Source organism: Bombyx mori, chromosome 1 (assembly GCF_030269925.1).
Source record: "Bombyx mori chromosome 1, ASM3026992v2".
NCBI lineage: Eukaryota > Metazoa > Arthropoda > Insecta > Lepidoptera > Bombycidae > Bombyx > Bombyx mori.
In genome coordinates, this window is record NC_085107.1 from 2,929,693 (window position 1) to 2,957,198 (window position 27,506).

Genomic DNA, 27,506 nt, shown 5'->3' on the forward strand with positions numbered 1-27,506 from the left:
AGGGGGTTATAGTAGATTCACAGAACGAGTAAGTAGGTGAGCTCACGGGGCTCTAATCTGGCGACGTTGCAAACACTAGCCTTAGCAAGAGCAGTGCTTCGCAGAATCTACCACCGGATCGAAAACGCAACCCACTGAGAAGATCCAGCGAGAAAACTAAGTGGGCTATGTCTGTGGGTTAATTCAGGGTACATGGTGAAATAAATGAAAGACATAATACTTTATTAAACATTTAAAATAATTGTTCGTGGTTTCAATTGTCTATTTAGACTTAAGAAAACAAATATAGATGTTGTATAATATGATTGGTACAAGAATCGTAAATTTTAGCCGTCGAGTACATATATAAAACAAGACTAAGTTATCAGTGTACGTAAACCAAACATGAACAAGGCACATTGTTCATTAATATCAAAAACGTATGAAAAGACGTTGAACTGCTCGCTGCAAAAAAACTACAGGTAACCTTATAACGCGGTTCAAACTTTAACATTAAAACAAAAATTGCCCAAAAACCCCTTTACATTTTTTTATTGCCGTTGTAGTCAGACTAGCATACGGCCCACCTGATGGTGAGTGGTTACCGTCGCCCGTAGACCTCAGCAATGCCAGGGGCAGAGCCAGGCCGCTGCCTACTTGTTTTTTAAGCACTATGAACACACGATATATGGGAATAACCCGGGAATTTTAGGAACGTATCTACCTTGTTATGGGAGGGTTACCTGTACTGAAAACATTCGGAGCCTTCGAGTATAATATATACAGTAACAATGTCAGATTGCCTTTTAAACTGAAACACTACGCCGCATTATGAATTTCGACATTTTATGAAAACATCTTATCGTGCCATTGCTGTTCCATGAAAAATAAAAGTTTGATGGCATATTAGCTGACGTATAGCTTCATATAATCGCACAACAATGACACATCAAAAATACGATTTCTCTCCTTACATATTATTAGTAATTTTCGTACATATTTACATTAATACACTATAATATGAAAATTATATTATAATTTAAATGAATTATTATTTTATTATACCAACAACGATTTATGTACTTACAAAGTTACATGATGAATGTACATATTTTAAACATATAATTTCATATTGTATAATCAAATACTGAAATCTTGGCTACATTCATAAGCAAATTGTGTTACTTTCTTAATTAAAAAAAATGTATACTAAATCATATATGTTCATGTTTTTAAATAGGTTTTTCCTATTTGATTCCGAATAGTTCAAACAGAAAGAAAAAATTTTTTTCTAAATACCTCACATTAATAATAAATAATTTTTATGAAATAGACAAACAAAAACATTACAAAGTTAAACAATATAATACGTTAATAAATAAAATTTCACAGAAATGTGATGTTAGTTAAAAATGGTAATGACAAAAATTACAAAACCAACTCTTAATGGCCAGCTTTAAGTACACTAGAGAACTAGAGATCATTCATAATGATCTATCACATAAAGTTATCCATTGAGGTGAATCTTATACTGACTGAAAATTTGAAGAATAAAGATGTTTGTGTTTTGGTTTAGTATTTTAGTATTTTACATCCTATAAATTCAATTGCTCTGTCAGTTTAAAAACGAGTCTATTTTTTTTTTAAATGCTATTGTAATAATGGAGGGTAGAAGTAAGGAGAATTGTATTAAGCTGTAAACAGTAAATAATGACCCAAAAATCCACCAAAATAGCGCTAGAGTAGCAAATGGTATCATGTGTCTGCAGCAGTTGTAAATTGAGTGAAGGGGGCCGAATTGAAAAATTTAATAATTTTGGAACAATTTTGGACTTTGAGGTCCAGAATCCACATGTTTTGTACATATAATTTAGTCTGACATCAGTCTTAGGAGCGCAAAAATTTAATATATATATAAAGCGGTGATAATACAATTAAGACGCTTATTTAAGGGGATTTTTTTTTCAAACTAAGAACTATTTACAAATCGTTCTTAATTATTTATTCAGTTGCATTACATACTACTAGAATTTGTCACTATAGATAATTAATTAAATTCACCAAAAAAATAGTTAACGACTTATTCTTTTTCCTTATCACGTTTGCTTTATTCGTGGCTATTTATTAAATAAAGATTTCAAATCATTCTTACTTAAATGACCAGAATTGTATATATTATTATTTTTACTAGAGGAAGTGTGAAAGCCCCGGTAATTAACAAATTAAAGAGCGGACGGTTAGCGTGGTATAGACATGTAATGCGTAGAGAGAAAACGCATATGACTAGGAGATGGAAATGGTAGTGCAAGGTAGAGGGGGAAGAGGTCGACCGAAGAAGACATGGATGGAGTGTGTGAATAGCGATATGAGAGAGAGAGAGAGAGAGAGAGGAGTGAGTATTGAGATGACGGCTGATAGAAGAGAATGGAAGAGATGGATAGCTTTGCGGACGCCCCACCTAGTGGGATAAGGTGGAGAAAAAGAAGATTATTTTTGGTAGCCGGCAAGAAGTGGATGAGGAGAGCCGAAGACCGGACTCAGTGGTGTGGATTGGGAGAGGCCTATGTCCAGCAGTGGACGAATGTGGGCTGATGATGATTATTTTTTATTTATACATAAAAACGAAATACATATTATTTTATTATTTATAAAATAAAATAAAACTTGAAGTTTCCTCTCTAATTGGTCGCTTCTGGTTGGACATTTTTTATACACAGTGTGCTTATTACTTCTACTCTCCATAGTAATATTAGAGTAAAATCTATACAATCCCCGAGCCCCACACCTTTCACTATAGCAAAGTCGATATTTTGCTTAGACTAATAACGTACCTAATTATTATATTATTATTACTTGGTACATAAAAACCTTACACAGAAAAACTTAAAATCATTATAAGCCAAACCATTTGGTAGGTCATAACATTAGTTAGATGATTCGTGGTTTGTTTAATACGAGGTTAATATAATAACAATAATAATCACATCATCGAATCGAATTTGAAATATAATACATAAAATTATCGAGAGGTGAAATGCTTTTTGGTCTAAGCGAAATTTCGTTTAACACGCGATATTTATTTTTGTAATTAAAGGTTCGTTTTATTTGGTATCAGCATTAACAGTTCGATGTTTTTAATTGAACTTCAATTAAGTTTACTCCATTCAAATAGCTGAAGAAATTTTTTCTTACGATGTTTTTTTCCAAATTTTAAACTTTAAATGACTCTTCTGTAAAGTAGCAAAAATATTACTTAACCCAAAAAGCCTTTCACAACTCGATATAATTATGTACATATGTATCATGGTTTTTATGTAATCTGTAAAATATACAATAAAATATAGTGCAAGGGTATCTGTAACTCGTCATTTGCCTGCATTTTAAGCAAAATATGAGTTTTTTGTGTGATGGATTTGTGTATAATACGCAATAATACAATTCAGTACACGGGAAAAAACGTTATCCCTCCAAATCATACAACTTATATGGTGTTGCAAGACTTCATACAAAAAGTCATACAAATATACTCACATTACTTTTTTATTTTACGTATACTGTTTCGACGAGGTCAATAAACTATTGCTTAGAACATACTCGAAAACATTGCATTAAACAAAAGATTTTATTACAAAAAAGTTACTTTTATTTTTCTCGTTAACACATATAATAGTACCGTACCTTGGTACCATTATTACTGTTTTTTTTTAATATTTTTTCGTCATTTAATGAATTTATTCTGAATAATTATTCACGACTAATAAAAGCCTTGCTTTTGTTTATAGCAAAGCCGTCATGCTCCACTATTTGTAAATAATATATCAGCATAAGAACGAATACAAAATTACTTTAGAAGCGTTCGTGTAAAACCATCTACATACAGTAAAATCTAACTTTTAAACATATTTTGAGCATTTAATCGTTGTTACTGAGCAAATAAGTACATAATGTGTGCACAGGAAATATTGTATAATGTATATCTTAATAATTTTAGTTTCTCGTCGGAATTTGTCAGTGGGTCGCGATTCCGATCCGGTGGTCGGTCGGTCGGTCGATTTTGCGAGCGCTGTTCTTGTTAGGGCTAGTTGTTAGAAAGTCAGTCCAGTGTGCTTAGTGCGAATTATTTAACTTCTCGATCGCGTAAAAGTTAACTCAAATTTGTATGGAGTTTGAACAAGTCCTACGTTTGCCGCTAGGGGCGCTGTTCCAACTCCATACAAATTTCAGTTAACTTTTACGCTATCGAGAACGTTAAAAAACTCGCACTAAACATACAGGTTAAGCCAACGTGCTCACCCACCAGTCTTCACCCCTCGAGGCTACAGGCAGATAGGTAGATAAAAAACTGTTAATGTTACTGCTAATTCACTAATTGCTTTTATATCATCTTTATCAACTAAATTCGTGTACTTATCTTGTAAATATCGTTCAAGCGATTTCCACTAATTGGCTAAAAAGTATTTCCTCTGATAGTAAACCTTATAAAGATTTTTTTGTCTACGAATACTGCGTAACATGTTGATTGGCCACCTAATGTGAAGTGGTCAACGTAATTTTAAAGTAAATATATTTTCCACAAAACTTCTAAAGAAACATTATACGCGAGGTGTTCAATAAACAATGGTAATGCGATACATTCTCTTTGGACAAAAAAAATAAATACTGGCAGGCATGGCCCAGGCATTAGATATAACAATAATATAAAGCAATCAATTGTCTTTTGTTTTTTAAAAATAGAAGTAATTCTCGGTTACGTCATGTGATTTTTTAAGGAATAAAGAAGACTTTTTTTAAAAGTGAATTTTACCCTCAGAAAAAAGATATACAAATCGAATAAATCTGAAACGTGACTAAATGAATCAAATAATATTTAATAAAAGATAATTGCGTCATAGTCATTAACACTTTTTATTGAACACCCCTAGTATGATTCTATAAGTAAGACGGTAGATATAAAAATTGTTCTCATAACGCTTTTTTTTACGGATTTTATAAAATAATCTCCGTAATATAGAAAAATATTGTACTTTAATTCTTCAATAAAATTTCATTAGGAGTGAATTCATTAATGTCTATTTTATATAAATCGAGAAACGAAAACCCCTGATAATTCTCATATGTTATCGCATCGCCAGTAATCGCTTGATTAGTATCTCTTCTTCTAAGGCAAACAAGCTTACTGCTCACTCGTTATCAAGTGGTTCCGAGAGCACCTAGAGAGCACAACGTGGAAGCCATCACCCAATTACATATATTAGCCATATTTTTACAATTGCCGAGGACAACAATATAAAGTAATTTTCTCTCAAAATACAAAGTTCTGACTAATCACGCTTATACTTGCAATATCGGTACGTTACCAAACTGATAAGTGCAAGCTCAAAGCGTGCCCCGATCAGTGAGGAGTGCACTAACATCGTCCGTTAACGTTTAAGAAATTCTGTCTATAAACTATGTTCATATCGAGAGGTATTGTCAAGATTTCAAGCGCTTAATCTTTTTACATTTCATAAGGTTACTTTGTTCATATAAAATTTTATTATCTAAGAACCGTAATGTACATTAAAAGTAATTCCGTTTCTGTTGTTCACCTTTCGTAATTAATTTAAGACCATTATTGTGTTCCAAGGCATTAGTTAAACTATGCATTGTGAATTGTTTCCAACTTTCGCGACTATCTGCATTAAAAACACTATTATTCGAAGGATTCTTAGAGCGTTTTTAACATTTACGAGTGCCGTCGATATTTCGACGGTGTTCCAAACGCCGCGCTCGTAAACGTTCAAAAGATTCCTATAGATACAAACATAGATACATACATACCGAGCGAATAAAAGCAAAAACTTAAATTATTCCGCCTGATCGTTCTCTGGAAGAAACTGGCCATGTACTTTTCAATATTTTTTCATTCGTGTTCATTTTCGTTTACAACAAAGCATACTCTATTCTACTCTACTATTTTGTTAGTTTTTCTTTTTCTCTCGATTTATAACTACAATATTATATTACTAAACGATAACAGGTTTACATTTGTAAAGAATATATATAATTCACGAGATTAATACAAGAATATATGCTCTGTCATTTTATGTTTAGTAAATATATATATATACCCTTTCAGTCTTCGACATCTTCACCCTGCATCAGTAGCGTACGTGCCTGTAATTAAACGAGTTCTGGTTCAGCTTGTTTCACGGGAAGTTGTTTTCCTCTTTACTGGTGGTAGGACCTCTTGTGAGTCCGCACGGGTAGGTACCACCACCCTGCTTATTTCTGCCGTGAAGCAGTAATGCGTTTCGGTTTGAAGGGTGGGGCAGCCGTTGTAACTATACTTGAGACCTTAGAACTTATATCTCAAGGTGGGTGGCGCATCTATGTTGTAGATGTCTATGGGCTCCAGTAACCACTTAACAGCAGGTGGGCTGTGAGCTCGTCCACCCACCTAAGCAATAAAAAAAACCTATAAGCAATGGGCCGATAGAAACCCTTGAAAATGTTTCATGCTTGATTTACAGATGATCGCGGTACCACCACCCTGCCTATTCCTGCCGTGAAGCAGTAATGCGTTTCGATTTGAAAGATGGGACAATCGTTGTACTGCAAAAACGGAGATTCGAAGCTCATCTTTCAAGATGGTCAGACGACATTATCGTGGTTAATTTGTACTGGCTCCGGTGACCACTTAACACCAGGCGGGCCGTGGATGAGCTATCCACAGATCTTAGCACAAAGAAAAAAAACTTTTTTTTGTTTACGAATATTTTTGCTTAACCTACATGAGAGTGGACGTTGTATCGCCTACTATTAAGCTCATCTGTGCAATAAAATGAACACTTCTATTGATGGTATAACAATTCTGATCTGCCTCATATTCTAATCTAAACAAACACGCTTTCTTTAAAACACTGCCTTCAGAAATAACCTTCAGAACAAGAGAACAATTTGTTAAAGAATATGACTGCAAAATGTGTTCCTGTATTTTGCATTATTACTTCATTTTAACCATAACTTTTTTATATGATAACAGAATCAGGGTGACTAGTCAACAATTCAAGCTATGCTGTTGGGTGCTGTAGTTCAGGCAGTACACTCAATCTGGATTGTATTAAAGAAGCAATGTATTACGTCGCGCTTTGCTCAGCAAAGATCCCACGAACTCGCACCTCAGCGCATTGCCCCTTAACTCGATCGTCTATCTCGCTCGCACTTAGAGAAAATCGCACAGCACGGCATACATCGCGCAGCTTATTTGCAGAGCAAAACATAGCATTACTAAATCCAGCTTCAGCTCAGCACAGCACTTGGCATCATCTCTTGACTAGTCACCCTAAAGCATTCCAATTGAACTGCCAGATAGATTTAATTATTAAACTCCAATTATGCTATTTAAATCTTAGGTAGGACCGAATCAACCACAATCGTGTTGATGTGTACGTCTTACCTCTTCCGAGCTGTGTTCCTGGTAGAACTTGACTTTTTTCTTGTTGATCAGAGGATCAAGGCACAACAGGAAGCCCATGTAGCCGAAGAGTAACGTTAACACCCATAATACCATTATGACGACCACCTGTACCAGACAAAACCAATTTTTAACAATATAGAACCAATCGCGTCTAACTTAATGACTAGTAATAGTAGTGACAGCGACGAAAGCAATCTGGCTCGCTTCGCATATAGTAGAGAAATGAGTCTCAGTTATCAAGAAGAAATTCATTGATACGTTCCTCGTAATTTAACCAAACTTAATACCGGGGATGTTGTGGATTTGTTTGTTTGGCCGTTTTTTTTTTATCCTACCTTTGCTGATGCCTTGAGAGGCTATATCAGCTTCGCCTTAACGAGTAGATGAGCTCACGAGGCTCAAACCGGAGTGGTGCTAACACTTTGTCTGTGGGTTAAATGGCCAATGCTGATGCACTTGTGCATATGGTAACAAGAAGTTGTGAGGTATGTGCGCATCTAAAAGCGCATTCAATGCTTTCGTTGTTCAATCAATAGGGATCTTAATTTCGGTCACTCGTCGCTCTTACTACAAGACCGGACGGGTTTCTTTTGATCGTTATTTGAGATATTTCATCGATCGAAACGTTATGGTTATGGCCAAACCTGCGAATTTGGTATCGCAAAATGAGTTTATGAACATTTTCAATACGAATTAGCGGGAAGCGATATCGTTCTTTATTCAATATAAAGCACCGAACTTCATTACTTTTCCACTTTATTAAAATTGAAATTTTCATTTTATTCTTACATATCTCTTGTGAATTAAACGCACTACATTAAAAATATGACATACGTGTGCACGTCAAACAATCTGCATCTGCAACATCCCTAGTAAACACTATTTGGTTTGTTTGTGTTTAATTATTATACTTTAATCAAATCATATTGTAGATTCGGTATAAAGTAGATTTTTTCAGATCGACCCTTAACATCTGGAGCAGAAATGTAGTGCTTATTCGGCCATAAAGAAAACTTCGAAACTCTGTAACGAAGCAATCATTCGTACTTGATTTCTTCGATTTGGGTACCAAGAATCGTTCCCTTAAGCCGCTTTCAGACTACGCTATAATATAATAGCATTTAGTATAAAGCTTACCTATAGCACAACAATATCGCACACCATACATTGTTATGGACATGTTCAAACTGTACTGTACAATATAATATATATATTCTTGGCTATGTATAGGCTGCTATACTATATGGCACTATAGTATAGCGTAGTCTGAAAGCAGCTTTTATTGCTGAAAATTAAACATTAATGACTTTATGTTCGAAGATTTTATGACTAGATAATATAGTAAAAGCATGCCAGTGATATGTTTAGCGAACTCACTTTTATAACGGTAGTGTTACGAATTTCAAAGTGACAATCGCAACGAGGGCAAAACTCCAGTTCGTGTCCTTTAAGCTCGGTGCTGACTTTCGGCAGGACAACGTTTTCGCAATTGCTGTGAAGCATGAGAAGGATTTTCATACAATAATTTGTTCTGCCATATGAACAGAAAATGTCTGCTACTTCGCGAAGACTAAGCTAATCACTACATAGTATAAAACAAAGTCGCTTTCTCTGTCCCTATATCTGTCTGTCCCTATGTATGCTTAAATCTTTAAAGCTACGCAACGGATTTTGATGCGGTTTTTTTTAATAGATAGAGTGATTGAAGAGGAAGGTTTACAAGTATAATAACATCCATTAAATAGTGGAGAAATCAATAATAAATTACAGTTTCCGAAGCGAAGCGAGGGCGGGTCGCTAGTATCATATAAAATACAGTTAGCACGAGTTATCTTGTACCCAAGTCTAACATACATATAATAAATCTTTACATCTCTATTTTAAACCAACACCTTTCAATCAAGTGTTTCTAAGGATACCTTGTAGGAAACCTATTTAGAAAAAAAATCCAGACAAGAACATTATAACACAAAAGAAAAACCATAACAAGTTTGTTCATTTTCAATCTTGATCTTAATTTTTTCTAGTACTAGGTATATGTATCTGTTAATATCGTACCTAATATCTGTGAACAAAGCTTTATATTACAAATATTGCTCGTTTCAAATTCGTTTAAACCGACTTCAAATTAAAAATGTAGAAGTTTGTCAATTTGAGTTGTATTATAAAATTGTTTATTCAATTGCGTTGATCTATCCACAGTAACCTACTGCCCAGAGATATCGCAGAATTACAATCAAATGGTATATTATATTTATGGAATGTTTATCACCTAACAATTTCATGCTTATGGCACGTGTGGCACGCACGGGCATAAAGAAAACACACAAAATTGAAAACCTTTCTATCCGCTTACGTTGCACACGTCTGAACTCGTAATACGCTTGCTTATGCGCTGTTATTAGTACATATAAAATCTCTGTACATCTATATCTGCTGCACATACAATCTATCTATACTATAAAGTGAAAAAATAAATTCCAATATTTAATTTACTGTTTTGGCTACATTACATTGCTTGTTAAATGTAAATGCACCCCCTATTACCTTCTTCAGCCAACCTATACTCCTGGGGCAAGAAAGTCAAGTTTTTTTTTTATTATGCTCAGGTGGGTGGACGATCTCACAGCCCACCTGGTGTTAAGTGGTTACTGAAGTCCATAGACATCTACGATGTAAATGCGCCACCCACCTTGAAATATCAGTTCTAAGCTCTCAATATAGTTACAACGGCTGCCCGCCCTTCAAACCGAAACGCATTACTGCTTCACGGCAGAAATGGGCAGGGTGGTGGTACCTACCCGCGCGGACTCACAAGAGGTCCTATCACCAGTTGTGGAAGTTAAAGAGTAGTACACAAAATGAATCTAAATCTAGGGGTTTCACTGATTGTAGTCCAATTTGGTTCACTGCGGGCATACTTCATCATATATCATCACAATTTTTCTTTTACTAATAAGCTATTTAAGAATTGTTATTAAGATAAAGACAGAAAATGGTTTTAATCTTTTATGTTTTTTAATAGAACCGATCACCTTTTTTTAGAACTATTCAGAGATACGGAATCTATAAACTTCTAGAATCTATAAATTATGTGCTAGATAGAAAACGCTTCACGACATCACGTTACACGAAGTTTATCTACTACTAAATCCTCATTACCGGAAAGAGACAGAACATTACTTTTTGGTCCCCAACAAAACACTTGATGGCCTTATCTTAGAATTTACGTCAGGCCTCAGAGAGACTTTACCTTAGTAATCGTAGAGTTAGAAAGGTCGTCTGTCATAATAACAGAGCGATAAACGCTGAGCTAATTAAGATTTGAATATGAAAGCCCGTTTTAACACATAAACATATTATGTACTTTTTTATTTTTGACGCCACATCTCTTAAGCGCGCGCGATTTTAATACCAAACTATATTTTTGGCACTAATTGTTTTGCAAAAGTGTAAAAAAAGGTATCATGATTTCGCAATACTCGTCTCGTTTTAATAATTAGACATATACACGTTTTTATAACAGTTCTATGACGTTGATCCTGTGAGGAATCTAGTTCTCTGAACTACATGCCTACTAGTGCTACAAACTGTGCAAAAACTTAAAAACCAGCAACCCGAAATCAGTTAGGTGGTTCATTGAGGAGGTTTTCAGCACTCGATTCTAGTGAACTTCATTATTGGCAAGTCCTATTCAATTATTAACTGAATTTAAGCGTTCCAAGCTGTTGTTTTATTGCTGTTCCTTAGTTTATTTTATAAGACATTTGTGGGCTTTTAATGAGACAAAAAATAAAAAGGTAACAATGAATTTAAGACTAAATAACTATAATATATATTTTATATACATAACCGTGGACGAATGACTACTTTTTGCATGGTATGGTATATAACTAGTCTGGCCATAAATAGTATTGCAAAAAAACTTTTTTTTTTTTTTTTAATTTTTATCTATTTTGACTTTGGAACACGTATATTATTTTAAAAACCTATTTGGATTTTGCCCCTTTTCACATACTTTTTCGTGTTTATTATCAAATTACAATATGAAATGGGGCATTAAAGAAAATAGGATTGCAGTGATCGCCTTGCACAAAGTGGGTATGGAGCCGTCGGTCATATTCCAGACACTTCAAAAGCTTGGTATCAGCCGTATGTTCGCATATCGTACTATCAACAGATACAACAACACTTCGTCAGTCGAAGACCAGAAAAGATCGGGGCGGCCGCGTGCTGTTAGAGCTACAAAGACTGTTAATGATGTTAATGCCAGAATTCGTCGAAACCACATTAGAAGCATAAAATCTTATCACCAGAAATGAAGATTCTCGCTAGGACTCTGTCGCGTTTTATAAAACACGACCTGATACTCGGTGCTTATCGTCGATATACAGGACATGCCCTAAATCAATCTTTACAATTAAAGAGATGAAAAATTTTCAGGATTGAAGAACACTACAATAAGCAAAATGATAAAATGTACGCTTAGAATTATAAAGAAGCTGCTCAAGTTATTGGAAAGTTACAACGTGATCATCATCCTGCGTCAGTGATGGTTTGGTGGGGCGTGTCTTATCAAGGAGTCACAAAACTACATTTTTGTGAAAAAGGAGTGAAAAATTCAGCCAAAGGGTATCAAGATACAGTCGTGGATCCTGTTGTGAAACCTCTCTGCAATATATTTTTTAAAAATATACCGTAGACTTTCCAGCGGAACTCTGCATCTTGTCACAAGGCACGAACTACCCAAGCATGGCTTGAAACCAAGGTTCCGGACTTTATAAGAGCTGCAGACTGGCCCTCATCTAGCCCAGACCTCAACCCTTTAGACATAGAATTATGATCAGTTTTAGAGGACATGGCCTGTTCTAAATGACACGGCGACATTGAGTCTCTAAAAAAATCTTTGGAGCAGCGCCGAAATTTCCCTTGAAAACAGTGCGTAAGTCCATAGATTCGTGGCCAAACAGATTAAAGGCCTGCATAAAAGCCAAAGATGGCAATCTCGAATAGAACATTGTTTTATTTTTTGCTGAGACTTTAATAAATATGTAAGTACAAAATTTTAATAATATTACATTACTTCATTTAAAAAAATGCATTTTCATTTGTAATAAAAGTTATGGCTGGACTAGGTATTCAATTTCAATTTATACCGACTTTATTATTGACCGGATAACCTCTTTGGGCAATGGATCGGTTTAATCGAATATTTCAATATTTCAAATTTACACAAAATTTGAAAGTTTTTTATTAATTTATTACTGATCTTTATAAGCCTGTCATGTTGGTAATTGACATGATCCTAAAGTAGCTAATTTTTAATATATGAGATGAAGGTAAACTGATCTAGATTGTGCTTAGTGCATTTACTAGATAACTGCTGTTCACGATGCCTGTAATTATGTTTAACTATTCATTACAGCACTTAGGATCGAATGAGATAGTTCCAAAAGTTCATTTTTGTCTTATTCATTGTAATTAAGGCGTCTCTTTGATTTTTGTTTCTGCTTAACCCCATCTGAAGGGCCAACAGTTTCTGCTTACGTTTGGGATTTCTTTGAATTCGCGCCTTCACAGCTTTTATCACTGCTGGAGTCCTAACAGACCGAGGGCGACCACTTCTTGACATGTCATCTACACTAGAGTCTTCATTGTATCGTTTGATGGTACGATAAACGAATCTTTTGGTTATATTCAAATTTTTCAGTATGTTAAAAATTTGGATTGGCGCGTCACCGCAACGATGCAACGCAATAACTGCAACACGGTCTTCTTTAAGCGTCCACTCCATATTTAAAAATGAGTAAAATTCTAAAAGTATACATTTTTATTTTCATGAACAATTCGAAATTCGAATTCAATAAACTTTTTTGTGGCCAGCATTCTAAAAGAAAAGTTTTTACTGTGTGACAATACTTATGACCTGACTAGTTATACACTCGTAATTTGCAAATTATTTATATTCGAATAACGAATTGAGTTTAGAAGTGACTGGAGAATTTATCGACACAGAGGTTATCAAAACATCCGTATTATCTTACGCAAATGCTTCTATTAACAGAAAATAATCATTTACTTGGACGTGAATAAATTTGATCGTTCATCAATTTTACAAGATTGCTTTGTTACGTACGTGTGAATAAACAGGCTTTAATACAAATTATATATTCTAATATATACTATGTAGTGAAGAAAATAATACCCATGATAGCTCGTTTTCTTTCTGAGGTTTGGACGTATTTAAGTTGAGTCCTTCATATTCGAATTTACGTGCTTATCTTGATTAAGGTGTATTTGTTCACGATTGACCTCCACGATGAAGGAAAAAGATCGTGTAATAAAAATCAAATACCCGCATAATTATAATTTGCCTAATTACTGGTGGTAGGACCTCTTGTGAGTCCGTACTGGGAGGTACCACCACCCCGCCTATTTCTGTCGTGAAGCGGTAATGTTTCGGTTTGAAGGTTGGGGTAGCCGTTGTAGTTACATATGAGATATAAGTTCTAAGGTATAGTTATACTACCCAAGCCTGAGTATAGTTATACTGAGACCTTAGAACTTATATCTCAAGGTGGGTGGCACATTTACGTTGTAAATGTGTGTACGAACGGAATCTTTCAAATCAAAGTTCACCCCCTTCTAATTGGCTGTCTCACCATATAATTATTACTGTGTTATGGGTATTTCTGTAATAAGGTGTTTTACTGATAACTTAATAGATTTCAAGTAGGGCTATTTGAATGGGTTCTCAGTGAACACAGCTAGTTTATGGTAAAAAAAAATTTCTACCTATTTGCTGGTAGCTTACAGGGCCATTCCATCTAAGTGCAGACGGCTAGGTGACCTCACGGACTCAACCTGATAGCCGGGCTTCGCAGTACCTACCACCGGATCGGAATCCCGACCTTCTGAGATTGTCCAGAGAGAAACTGAGTGGAGTTATGGTTCATCATATTTTAGTAGTGCTGTTCACGGATACTGTATTAAACTGATACTTTATGTTTTCATACTTTATGTAGTCAAATTATAATCACCTAGCATCTTATTTGTTTTAACAGTCCCCAAAATTAAGGCAATCAAACTATACTACAAGAAACTTACCACTTTATGGGTGGAACGTTATCGGTATAAAATCTTCGATCTGTGGTCATGCTGTTGTTCAAAACGGCAGCGAGACTTGGACATATGCATCGGCACCTCCTGTCTTCGTAAAATTGACCCTAGACACAAGATTTACTGTGTGATGATATTTAAAAACATAGTCTGAAAAGTGGACATTGGATATTGGTGTAGCGTTTTTTTTTTTGATAAATGTATGGACGAGTTCACAGCCCACCTGGTGTTAAATGGTTACTGGAGCCCATAGGTCTCAGTATAGTTACAACGGCTGCCCCCCCCTTCAAACCGAAACGCATTACTGCTTCACGGCAGGTTGGTGGTACCTACCCGTGCGGACTCACAAGAGTTCAACCACCAGTAAATTTACTTTGTTTTTCTCTTTTACTTTTTATTTAACTCTTCATTGAAAAATAAGAATCCTTGAATACAAAATCCATATTGTATATCAAACAAGTTCCGTTCAGGCTGGTTGTAATTCCATTGCATGAAGTTTTCTACCCAAAATACTAATTTATGTACATGCTATACAGATGCAGATAAAGCTGCAGACGAAAAGTCAGTATAGTAATAAAACTCAATTCTGTTGCAACTATCTTCTTCAATCTGTCCACCCAATGCTGAGTGCAGGTCTGTTCGTATGCACCCCATTCTGTTTGGTCTCTTGCCTTTCTCATCCAGTCTCTACCAACCACTTTGACCAGGTCATCGGTCCACCTCGTTGGCTGTCTGCTCACGTTACGACTTCCAGTATGAGGTCTCCACTCCAGTACTTTTGTGCCCCACCGATTACCAGTGCAACGGCATATGTGGCCGACCCAATTCCACTTTTTCTGAGCAACTGTCACACTAGTGCAATATAAATGGCATGTTTGAAATTCAGGTCACATGAAATGGCATCTAATTCAAATACTTGAGTCTCAGACTTTAATTCCTTTCTTTTCCTAAACTATCGATACATAAACTATTGATCAATCAACTACTGAGAAGAGTTTCAATGACCATATTGACAGGCATAAATCACAAATAGCTATGTAGCAGTAACTTTCATTAAATATATGAGATATTTTAGAAAATCCTGAATCTGCCGAATGATATTTCAATAATTGATAGTTCAATGTTCAATGTAGAACAATGATAGTCCAATTGCTTAAACGAAACTGAGTTTAAGGACTAGTTTAGAGTTTTTAACCTACAGTTATGGGACTAGGCATGGGTATTACATAAAATCTGATCGAAGCATTTAGGATATTCTATTAAACTGAAATTTTGTTTAACCTTACAACTACTACTACTAAAGTACAACTAAATTTTTTATATTTATTACTATAATAAATAATATTTGAGATGAAACTGATCACAACAGTAGTTCTTACCAATACAGGCGAAAAAATTAAAACGAAACATATGTATATATTCAACTCCATCTTCCACTTCTCACTTCAAAAATACATTTCATGTACGATATTCTGTAATATATAAGGAAGCCCTGAAGTCGTTCGTTACATATTTAACACAGATTTATCTTAATTTTTCTAAGTTTAAACAATATTCAACAAGTACGTCTACAAATTTGACAGCGGCCGATAATTCATTCAAGGTCTATGATTTAATCAACATCAACCATTATTAACTCCATGACATCAACACAGTGAAATACATTGACAATGACGTTTGAAGCGCATTGACATTTACATTTTTGCAAACATAACTTATTACATAAAGTTCAACATCTTTTAAAAAACCAAATGCACTTCTTCCAATAAAAAATTAAATAAACACATTGAGGGAGTCCATATAGAGTCCCTTCTTTATTTCGCCGTAAAGTCGCGTTTTATGTAATTAACACCACAGTTGAAACAATAGAAATTGTATTGTTGTAGCGGCATAAACAATTCTAAGCTATTATATTATATTGATTATTAAACACACATTATAAATTATTTTATGTTTTAAATTTTTGGCGGTAAAAAGGACTCGTGTCACAGACTATCTTCTTTTTTACACCTCTCGTGCGTTCCGGCTTACACATCATAAATATGTGTGTTCTTAAACGCCACAACATAAATTATGTTTCTTTTTTTTAAATTTTAGTTCTAATTTTCATATTGTATTTTAATGCTCATTGTGTGCTACAATTTTTATTGATGTATACTTCAAAAAATATTTTTGTCACAAAATCCTCTACGTGAGGCAAATAGCTTAAGAATAATTTTAACAAATGGGTGTATTGAAACATATTTACTCAGAAGTACTCGAGAGTGGCGATTACAATCTCAATATTTTTTTTAGCAGGAATGCAAGTTTTGTTTAATTAGGTATGTAGTATTTCTTCTTGCTTAAACGTGTAATAGTGGTTGCCATTTAGCTAACTTGTAAGTGAATATGTATCGAAAAAATATATAAATATCGCTGATTGTTGCTTCTCATAATCTTCTGAAAAGTCCAAGTCATTTCCTGTCATTTTATTTTATTTTACATTTTATTATTTTATGACTAAGTATTTCATTTCATCTCATTCTTTTCATTACATTCAATTTCAGACCAATCGACTTTATTTCATTTCGCTCCATTTCATTTTTCATTGAACGCAGTTTATTTGTATGTATTTAATAAATTTAATGTTTATTTACAATAAAAAGTTAAGATCTTATAAAATGAGACTGAAAAGTATATCGGAAGAAGCGGTTACGATGCTGAAAAAAAAACAATGAAAATAGGATGAATAAAATTGTTTTTTTAATTAGATGAGCAATAATAATAACACTTTGTTTTATCAGTATGTCTAAAAAAAAGAGATTATTTGGAAGTACGGCTTAGTGTTTTTTCACAGTACAATTTTTTAATAAAGCTAAATAGAATGTATTAAGGAAAATTTTAAAGTGGGTATAATAATTAAGTAACATTCTTCTCTATTTACTGGAATGCAACCCTATATGTTCAATTCCTAAAAATGTTTTTCATTTTTAAGGACTATTTGCCTCACTAGTCTTAAAAGGTATTAAATAATCTATCGCATTTTTAATACTTTTTTAGCTTGAACTATGAAATTAATTAATTACGTAAGGCGTAATGTAATTCCATCAACGTCACAACGCCCGATTAATTTGAAAGCTTGGGCATGTATCAAGAACCGATGACAGTGCAATAATTGCCTTACTTTGGCCCACAATCCTGGCTGCAAACTCTTTCTACTTTTTCTTGCCCTTACCTTACATTATGTGGGGTCGGCGCAGCATGCCCTCGTAAATGCTATTTATTTTTACAATCAGCCGTATGCTTGATGTCAATCCTCCTTAGGTTGGATCTCCGTAGGTATATTCATTGAAACGTGCCATAAGACTTTTTCTATTGATATTCTCTTTGACTTCATATAAACTTTTGGTTCTTTATTAATTTATTACTATAATCCCTACTAAGACCACCATGTTTAAAACATAATTAATATAATGTTTAGTCGGCATGTTGTTCAGATATGTTTTAGACAATCATAAAATCTGTATTTTTGTAAAACAAGTGGTTTTTTCTTCCTCCTTTGGATTAAATGTGACCAAAATCCCATCGCGCAAGACATTGCTTATCGGAAATGGCGTTGGGTAGGACACACTCTACGGCGCAGCGGAGTCAACGCAGCATCAATCGCGTTTGAGTGGCAACCGCTTGGCAGGAGAAGACCTGGTCGCCCTGTACACACTTGGCGACGCACCGTGGAGAATGAGATGAGGACTGTCAACGTGACTTTGAGTGATGTCAAGGAGCAAGCGCAAGACAGGGTAAAGTGGAGACAACTTGTGAGGGCCCTATGTACCAGCGTGGTACCCTAGGACTACAACAACAACAACAACAACTCAATTACTTACTTACAATTTCCGGTGTTGTAAGAACTTTACGATGCTTCCTTTTCTAAACTAACGTTTTAGAGACTGACTGTTATAAGTTATCGAATCGTAATCGCAGTTTCCAATTTCATCTTCCGTAACACTCAGCTATATATAAATTTTGCTAGCAATGTTAATCGATGTCGAGAGGGCTACGGGTAGCAATTAAATATGTATTTTTTATTTTGACTCCAAATGTCACCATTCTCAACAAAGTTGCGTTCAGCAGTGTTTTTAAGTACGGTTCCCTATTTGTGTCGGGCGACAAAGTTTGAGAACAAATATCCACCAGAGAATATTTAAATTTTTAATATTTACTTAAATCAATGTCTAAAAATTTACTTCGTTAGTAAATATTATATCATTTATTAAATCATCTTTTCATTTATCACTAACTCAGGTGGAATTAGTAAATTAAAATGGACATCTTTACATTATAACTTTTCGATGTTGTACCTCCGATGTGTACCTATAATTTAAAATATAGGTCGGTGAAAAGTGGAGCACACCTATTATTTTCGAAGATTCCATATTCTGTTGATGTCGAAACATCAATGTGCCTCCCAACGAATTTCAACGAATTCAATAACAACGATATATCGAAGAATTATTTGTAACCGTAGGTATTTTCCGGATCGTCTTTGATTCACAATAAGCGCGGGCGTGTACTGACGCCCACAGTTTTTTTTTGTTCTGCGGGCTGCTACACAAATAATAATGCAAAGACATTCTGAGAAAATTGAGAACTGGCCAAACGACCACAGCTGTATATTAAAATCAAATTATTAATAAAAGTAAATAAAAAGTTAAGTAGGAAGATAATAGTTAATTAGGAAGGCAATCATTTCTAGTCGCCACAGAACCATTAGAAAGGAGTAATGACTTAATTGGTTTGCCCTATTAACGGTATCTCACAAATTGAATCTGACCTATTTTATTCCAGAAATTAAAATGATAATTAATGTTGAATGATCATATATAAATAGATATAAAATGTAATCTACAAAGCGCTTGTAATAGAGTTCTACTAGTTCTTTAGTCTATGTCTTGAGGTTGCTGACGGATCATGTTTTGAAGTGGATAGAAGTATAAAGTGTTATTTTTGTGATGAGTGTACGTGTTATTTATAAGGTAATTTTATGTTATTTTATTTTATTAACAACAGTCGCGTCGTCAGCTGTATTTCACGAATTTACTAACAGCTGATTTCGACGTTAATAACTTGTCATAGTACTGCCTAGGTGGCATTTTTGCATGTCATAAATTGAAGATTAATATTATTTAATTCGTTTATTTTTTTTATTTTTCTTAATTTTGAGGTAATCATAAAGTAAAACAATGATGCCGGTATAAAGTCTAATACATATAGAAACAACAAGAGACAGGTACCGGTGTATCTTCAGTAATTATCATACAAAAAATTATTTTAAATGGAGTTGAAGAATGCTAGGATTTTCTTTTAATTTCTTCTTTTTATTTATTTATATTGCGCCTTATTTTAAGAGTGTTTGTTGAGTGCAGGGATCCTTTATATCAAAGAGAAAGGAAATATTTTTAGAAATAAAAAATAACAATAGCAGTAGGTAAATAATGATAATGATATTATTTTTATGATTTCATTGAACTTACCTTCAATGAATGTGTTATTGACTTCTATTATGTTTCTTGTTGTCATTGATAACATACTTATGACTAACAAGAATGTACAGTGAGATTGTTCCACCCTCATTTTAATTTATTTACAAATCATTATAAAAATTGTAATTTTTATTTCAAAATTTACACTCAAGATTGTTAAAGGTCTCAATACCCAGCAGATGATACTGTATACTTGTAAAATTAGTTTGTACATTTTAATACGTAGTTTTCACGCTGCTCATTATTTAAGTAGTAAATAGAAATAAAGTAAATGGAGTAAGACAAAATTAATAAGTATAGAATGGCAAAACTAAAAGTAATATAGACTAATCTAATGCATATTTAAATTTGAAAAGTTATTTTGTATTTTACTTGGTTTGTATAAATATTGTGGCTATGTGAATACTGAGCTTAAAAAGATACTAACAATAACCTTGTAGATATGTGATAATATTTGTACGTTTGTTTTCATATCAAACCTACCACATACTAAATAGGAAATAATGGAGCTATCAATTTAACATCGTCATTTTAAAATTTGAAAATAGAAATAAACAAAATTTAAAAAAACTAAGATTGAGTGTCGAACAAAATTGAAAGCAATATAATTTTATTAAAATTATAATGAATATGGAAATGAAAACATTCATAATTAACATGAAATTTTATTAATTACAACAATGTTATTATATCATTATCTATTTTATCGCCATTTAATTATTTAGCATAATTTCATAATTGCTGTATTGATAACATTGTCATTTAATTGATATAGAATGTGTACGGAATTAAAAAAAAGCAGATAAGTAGTTATGAATAATTTAAAATTCGTAATATTATTGTCAGAAAGATTTTTTTATATATTTACTTAAATTAATATAACTATGACTATTGTAACCTAAGTGATTAATGTCAATGGATAAAAATTTAGATTTTACTCTTTTAAATTATTGACAATCAATTCTCAATTAAATTAATACTATGTCAATGTCAGTGAAATTGTATCTCAAATGTAGAGCATGCAACTAAAATAGTCGCCGGAGCATAATTCAAGTGTCTTACTACTAACGAGCGTCTCCTGATGTAAAGAATCATTTAGCAAAATTTATAAAATTAAATAAAAATACGTTATATAAAACACCTTCAATTTTTACACATGTTTTTCCAAAAGTTGAAGATGTTTCGTTTTGAAGATGTCCTTTTATTTAAGATCCCTGGTAGATTAGTTTTCACCGATGAAAGGACAGCAAATGCTCGTCCCTATTTTAATTACGTCCGTAGCCGAAAGAGCCGGTCGCGATGGCCGACCTGATGCCCATCTGATGGTAAACTTGAGCAATACTGTTTTATAACCAGCGGTCGATATTTAGTTACATGAGCAATAAAATGCTTCGCCTACCGTTGATCTTTTATTTAATTCATTGCGAGACTCTATACAGCTTTACGAGTGACCTGGTTCAAAGGAATTCTAGTACTGGGGCAGGATCGTACTTAGGGGGTTTACACGAAATAATATTATTATTTTATATTCACTCGAATTTGTTGACTATGGTTTAAGTAATGTAAACAAGCCTTTGGTTTCGACGAATTTCGCGGAAACACCTACAATGAAATTGATATAAAAGACGCGATTTCGTATTTGTTCGACTCTACATCCCAGTATACTGACTCCTTACTACGAGTATTGCTACATTGTATCAAATTATTTTCTGTATGACGTTTCTTAACACAGGACATCACGTTTTTAACGATGTCATAAAGTTACACAGACAAGCTTGCTTCAGATCAGCTGTTATGACACCGTAACTCGTGGACTAGTCGTAATCATGATCGAGTGATATAGCAATGATAAGTACCAGTTTCTCCCCATTGCAATTTAGTTTCAGATTTTTATGTCATTACACTATAAAGCGTACTACCATGTTAGTCATACATATATATATATCGGTAATTGAAATAATTAATAGCGCCTTTAAAACATGCCAAAATAAACCCTCACCCACTTACGGAAAAAATCGATAATGAACTAGGAGACCCATTGTCGTATCAAGTGGAAGCTGTGATACGGAAAAACGACACAATGCTAAGTTTAACAAAAATGTATCGCAGTTAGACGTCGCACTTCGTTATTACTTATTTTGTTGAGACGTTAACGTACATATTATACAATTTGAGGAAAAACTAAACTCGGTTAATATTTGTAGTCAAACTAGAAAATATATAGTTTGTTATATATTTTTCTATAATACAATTGGCAGATATATCGGTAATAGGAATCACCATCACCAAACAGAATGATGTGGTAGCCGTAAAAACAATTACGTAATGTAGTAAAGATTAAAATGGAATCCACATTGTATGTACCTACTACACGAAAGTTCAACGAAGAATCGAATAAGTCAAAGACACGAATTGATATTCTGTAAACCTCTGGAACCTCGTGTCTGCACAGTACAACAACGATTTAAAATACGGGAATTTTCAAAAACTTAATCATATTTTTAATATTCATGAAGACATTAGTGTTCATGTATATTATTTTCGCTTCGTAATGATCTCTTTTCGTTACACAGTTGTATAAATTCATCCACTTGTGATAAACGTAAACTTTAATCTTTTTTTTTTCTTAAACAAAATTCCACGCGTTTATTGAAGTAAGTCGATCAAGTAATATTTTGAAAGTTTTTGCGATAGGTATTATTTAAGAATTGAGGGTGTAAGTAAATCGATACATAAAATATAGGTAAGCGGCAATGCATTTGTTGCCCTACGTCACAAAAGTAGCACCATCGAAGAAAAAAACACTTTTATTTACACTGCACGTTATGTAATGAAGAATCGCCTTAGGCGACGAGACTCATCCAACTTTAGATTACAAAGGTCACAAAATACTAACCTATTAAATTATATCATTCTAACTTAGTAAACAAATCAGCTCTCTCGCTTGTTATTTCATTGCTTATTCGGCTGTAGCAAGTGATTAGGGTCGATTTAATTAAATATTTTTTCATCGTAGAAATAATGACTTGTGAAGTATAATAAAATATTGTGCAAAATTTTTAGCACAACTTTCTTTTTTTATTTTTTACAATAAATCCTAAAAGTTAATAATGTAGGCGAAAGTCAATTAAATAACCATTATTAACTTAAAAATTACTGGTCGGAACTCAATAAAATACGAAGTAATCGCTTTCAAATAAAAAAGGGACCATCAAAATCGTTTCACCTAGAAAACAGTTCAAAATTACCACAGAAAAGTTTTTTTTTATTTGGTCAAAAACTTCCGTCATCTCTGCATTATTAGGAATAAATTTGATAAAACATGCCGCTTACTCTATTGTGCAAAGATACCATAAAAAACAGATTTGTCTGAATTCGTTGTTATTTCAAGCACACATCATTTCGACAGAGTTCGACATTCACCCTTTTGAATGTCTCGTTCGGCTGAAACCTTAAAACCTTAAATAAGTAAAAATGATCCTTTACGCTTATGACGAAATGACGGCGATAAAAAAAGCTTCCTCAATATTTTTAATAATAGTATTCAACGACGGTGTTGAGGTTACATTATTTGAATAATTAAATTATTGTAACTTTGCTTCGAAGGTAGGCAGGCGGACCTTTACGCCTTGGCGTTCAAGTTGAAGATCTGTGGATGTGAACGGTGTAACAATAAAATTAAATCAAATTTTCTGTCACATAATCAACGTTGCAAATATCAAAAAAATAAATAAATTATTTAGATCTAGTTGGAAAGAACAGTTTTAAATATTATGTTCTCAATTTTATTTAAACTCATAATTAATTTTTGTTAAAACATCTCCATTAATACTCATCGTTAGGCAGTCATACCTCTAGCCAGTCTCGTTCCAAATTCGAAAACTGAAATGTTAAGTATTATAGTATCTCTCCGACTATAAAGTTACAAAAAAAAAAGATCTTGTAGACTACGCGGTAAAAAATTAAGAATGTAAAAGGGTTCACATATTATTCAACGTGCTATGCAATTTACGTTAAATGTGTTCGCGTAAATTGATGTATAGTATGTTCATACACACAAATGAATAAACGTGTAAGCTCTGTTTATATCTTGCGGACTTCATTCATTAGACTATAATAATTAGTGTATCTAACGCAGCGCTCCCTCAACCTAGAAACAACGATTTATGCAAGAGACTTAAGTGCAAGTACAGCGCTATTCTGTTAAAGATCGCGAGTTATGTACCCGATATGAATCTTATACCTTTAAACGAGAAGTTCTTGTATATATGAGTCGTCTATTATCGAAGGTGGCAATCTGTGCATTTGGACAAAAAAATGTTATTGATATGTCAATACAGATTGATTTGAATATAATCGTCTCCTTCAAAGAATATGGTTCAAAACCTGCATTAAATAAAGGTTAATAGTTAACCTGTTATTTATCTAAAATGTCGTTCCGAAGAGTTGTGTGACTGCCAATGGAATACAAAGTCAATAATTCGTTTTTCTGATTTATCAATCATTGTCCAAAAGTCAGATTGCCGGCTTTGATAATAGTCGACTCATATATATCATCTGAATCTCGGAAACGATTTTCATAAAATTTAGTGAACAGGTGATTTCGGGGGCGAGAGATCGATCTAGCTACGATTTATTTTCAGAAAATGTTGTTTTATTCGTATTTTCAATAATCAACTTTATCGATAATCAACTTTATGACTCTTCCCGACATCTATTGGCGAATAATAATGCTATTTTTCTTAATTGAGGGCAATTAACCGCATTAAAGACAAAAAAAAGAGGACGTTATAAAAAAAAAAAACGAGTAAAGCTCGGTCATCATCTAGTAATATTTATGCTGAAAATTGTCAAATGTTAAACAGAACGAGACGTGTGTCAACTAAATAAATATTGAGAAATAAATCTTTCCTTCCTGCACGGACGATCCAATATATGAATATATGCATCGTTTTATTTCCAACTAATAAGAAAAGGCATATATTAACACGGCATTATTCAATTTTCCAAGATCAAGCTAAATACAATCGATCCGGCTACCCGGAAAAGGAGTTCGTGGTCAGTTTATTTAAAGAACCTGTGGTGCGTTTTAAAGTTCACAACAAAGTTTGACGTTGGATTACAATAGCGGTAATTGTTTATTAAAAAAATAAAACTGTTTGAATGTACTAATCGGCGGTACCCTGCCATGATCCACTATTAAAGAAATGTAAGGAACCATGGTATATAACAACCAAGGCACAGGGTTGAAATTTCTTTGAAGTTACATAAGTATTATACCTCAGAGACTAGTGGAAACTCATCCTATTTTAATGCTGTCGTTAAAAAGATGTAGAGAAAGTCGCTGGCACAGAAATATAGTGTTCGTATTTAACTTTTACAAGTCCTCGTTTGAAAATACACGTATAGGAACATATGCCGAAAAAAAAGTCGTACACACAACATTTAGTATCTTGTATCTTCAGTCCGATTTATTCGCAGCTTTCCATCTCCAAATTATCCCCCCTTTGCAGTCCATCCCAATCCCATTCCCTGTTCCACCCATCATCAAAGTCCTTTGTGTCCTGTTCGACGCCGTCCAACTATCTGAGCTTGAACCATTTGATATGTCAATATAATCCGAATCCGTTATATCAATAGCAACAACCAAATCCACACTATCCTTTAGTCCTTTGTTAGACGATTCACAAGTTCAATATATCGTTGCAACGGCTAAGATTATGTTAGAATACTATTGTTTCAATCGCACTATTCAATTACATCTAACTAACAGAATCCTCTTAGGTCTCCATGGCACGTTAATTAATACGAAACACAGCAACATTCAGAGTGATCTAGGTTTATTCAAAACGTATGAATCGGGCGAGATTAAAAAATCCTTATTCAATGTTTATCCAAATGCTGACCACATTTCACTGCAGTTGCCGCTAAATTTACGCTAAACACATCCATTCGTTGAATCGCCTCACGGGCCACCTCGTCAGAAAGTTTACCCCACCACAAATACAAAGTTTGAACTCGGTCGTTACAAACGAAGCGCAAACACGTAGTAATTGAATCCGTAGAATCAAATATATAATTTCGTTTAATAATAAAATAAACATGAAAACTGTTTAACATGCCCGATTTGTTCTACCAGTATATGAATCACAGTAGGTTAAATATAATATATGAATACGAATCTAAAAATGAATTCCGATTTACTTAATTAATATTGAAATGAAACGCTTTGTAAGGCTTGACCTGTATCTATTTATATATCGCACATACGGTGCCTTAATGTCACTTATGCAAATTATTTTGTAAACCTGAACTGAGTATGAGAAACACATTTTTTATTAGTGAGATGTTTGCTTTTACTGATGAGGTTTAAAGTTTTTGTTTAAATATTATCATTTTATTTCTTTAGTCAAGAAAAACTATTTAATTGTAATAAGATGTTGAATTTTCAAACGCTTCCCTTGAAAAATTATATAATTTGCTTAAGGGACGTTATAGAACCATATATGCGATATGTTATACTCGTAAGATCTTTCAAAGTAATTTTCATCAACGTTAGGGCGTTCAACTAACTTTTGCGCACATATCGATCGATGAGAATGCAAATAGTTCTACTTCTTTGACCTAATATTTTGACCAGGATGAGCATAGGAAAAAATAAGTATGGTATTAAATGTCTTGTTTGATTTAGTATTAGAGATTTTTTTTTAGGTTTTTCATGTAAAAGTCAATTGTTGAAGTTTTCATAGTTCAAGATTGTGGCGACATAAATATAACGTTAAGAACGCTTTGCCACGACAAACTAGTCCTACTTTCACAATATAAATAAAAGTCAGCATTTCAAAGCACTAAAAAATATAAATCTATATATTTTTTTAACTGAAACCAATTCTATATATTATTAAGTAAAACGAATAGTGTATCTGAACATTGAAGGTTTTTATTAAGAAGACAACTTCGCAATAATATGTAGTTTTCTTTCATTTCACATTCGTATTAGAAAACTATATAAACCCGTACAAATCAAAAAGAATACTTTTTTACTTTGAGCATCTCATTAGTGTTGACCTGTCAACGTGATACATCTGTCCGTAACCCGTTTGCTACCTCACCCTTCTCGGCCCCGATGCACCACCTGCCTCCCGCAGAGTACGCCGCACTTGATTCGAAAAAGATTGAATATCCTGTGTATTTTCATAAAACAACATTCAAAGAGAAATTATCAGCGTAAAATTCGTGCTGCGGTTAATACATTATTAAAGTGAATATTTTATTTTCACGACTGCGCCTATTAATTGTAACTATAAATTACGAATGCTGTTAAAAATCGCGTTTGTCCAAATTTTATATTTACAAATGATAAAATGTTGTAATTGGGATTTCGCCCCAAACCAAGGCCCTATAGATATGTGTTATGGGTTCCCTTGTGT

General features: G+C 33.6%; 2 protein-coding genes and 1 long non-coding RNA gene across 4 annotated transcripts in view; 1 reads left to right on the forward strand and 2 right to left on the reverse strand.

Annotated features, from left to right (window-relative positions):
* Positions 1 to 217: 217 nt before the first annotated feature.
* Positions 218 to 16,224, reverse strand: LOC101735897 (uncharacterized protein CG1161). The gene is made up of 5 exons (XM_004932765.5): positions 15,937 to 16,224; positions 14,546 to 14,664; positions 8,816 to 8,930; positions 7,418 to 7,543; positions 218 to 6,135 (listed from the first exon to the last, which is right to left on the reverse strand). Exons 1-5 carry the CDS (start codon positions 15,985 to 15,987, stop codon positions 6,094 to 6,096), a joined length of 453 nt encoding a protein of 150 aa, XP_004932822.1. The 5' UTR covers positions 15,988 to 16,224; the 3' UTR covers positions 218 to 6,093.
* Positions 16,225 to 16,786: 562 nt separating this feature from the next.
* LOC134201840 (uncharacterized) lies at positions 16,787 to 18,711 on the reverse strand. Its single transcript, XR_009977101.1, has 3 exons — positions 18,425 to 18,711; positions 17,772 to 17,975; positions 16,787 to 17,256 (listed from the first exon to the last, which is right to left on the reverse strand). It is a non-coding gene; the product is annotated as an uncharacterized LOC134201840 (long non-coding RNA).
* A 724-nt stretch (positions 18,712 to 19,435) lies between these two features.
* The window catches only part of LOC101736024 (roquin-1), an 83,788-nt gene continuing 75,717 nt past the window's right edge, over positions 19,436 to 27,506 (forward strand). For both annotated transcript variants that reach the window (XM_038013532.2, XM_038013535.2), the window contains exon 1: positions 19,436 to 19,569. The gene's annotated coding sequence lies outside the window, so the exon portion shown is untranslated. The remainder of the gene's footprint in view (positions 19,570 to 27,506) is intronic.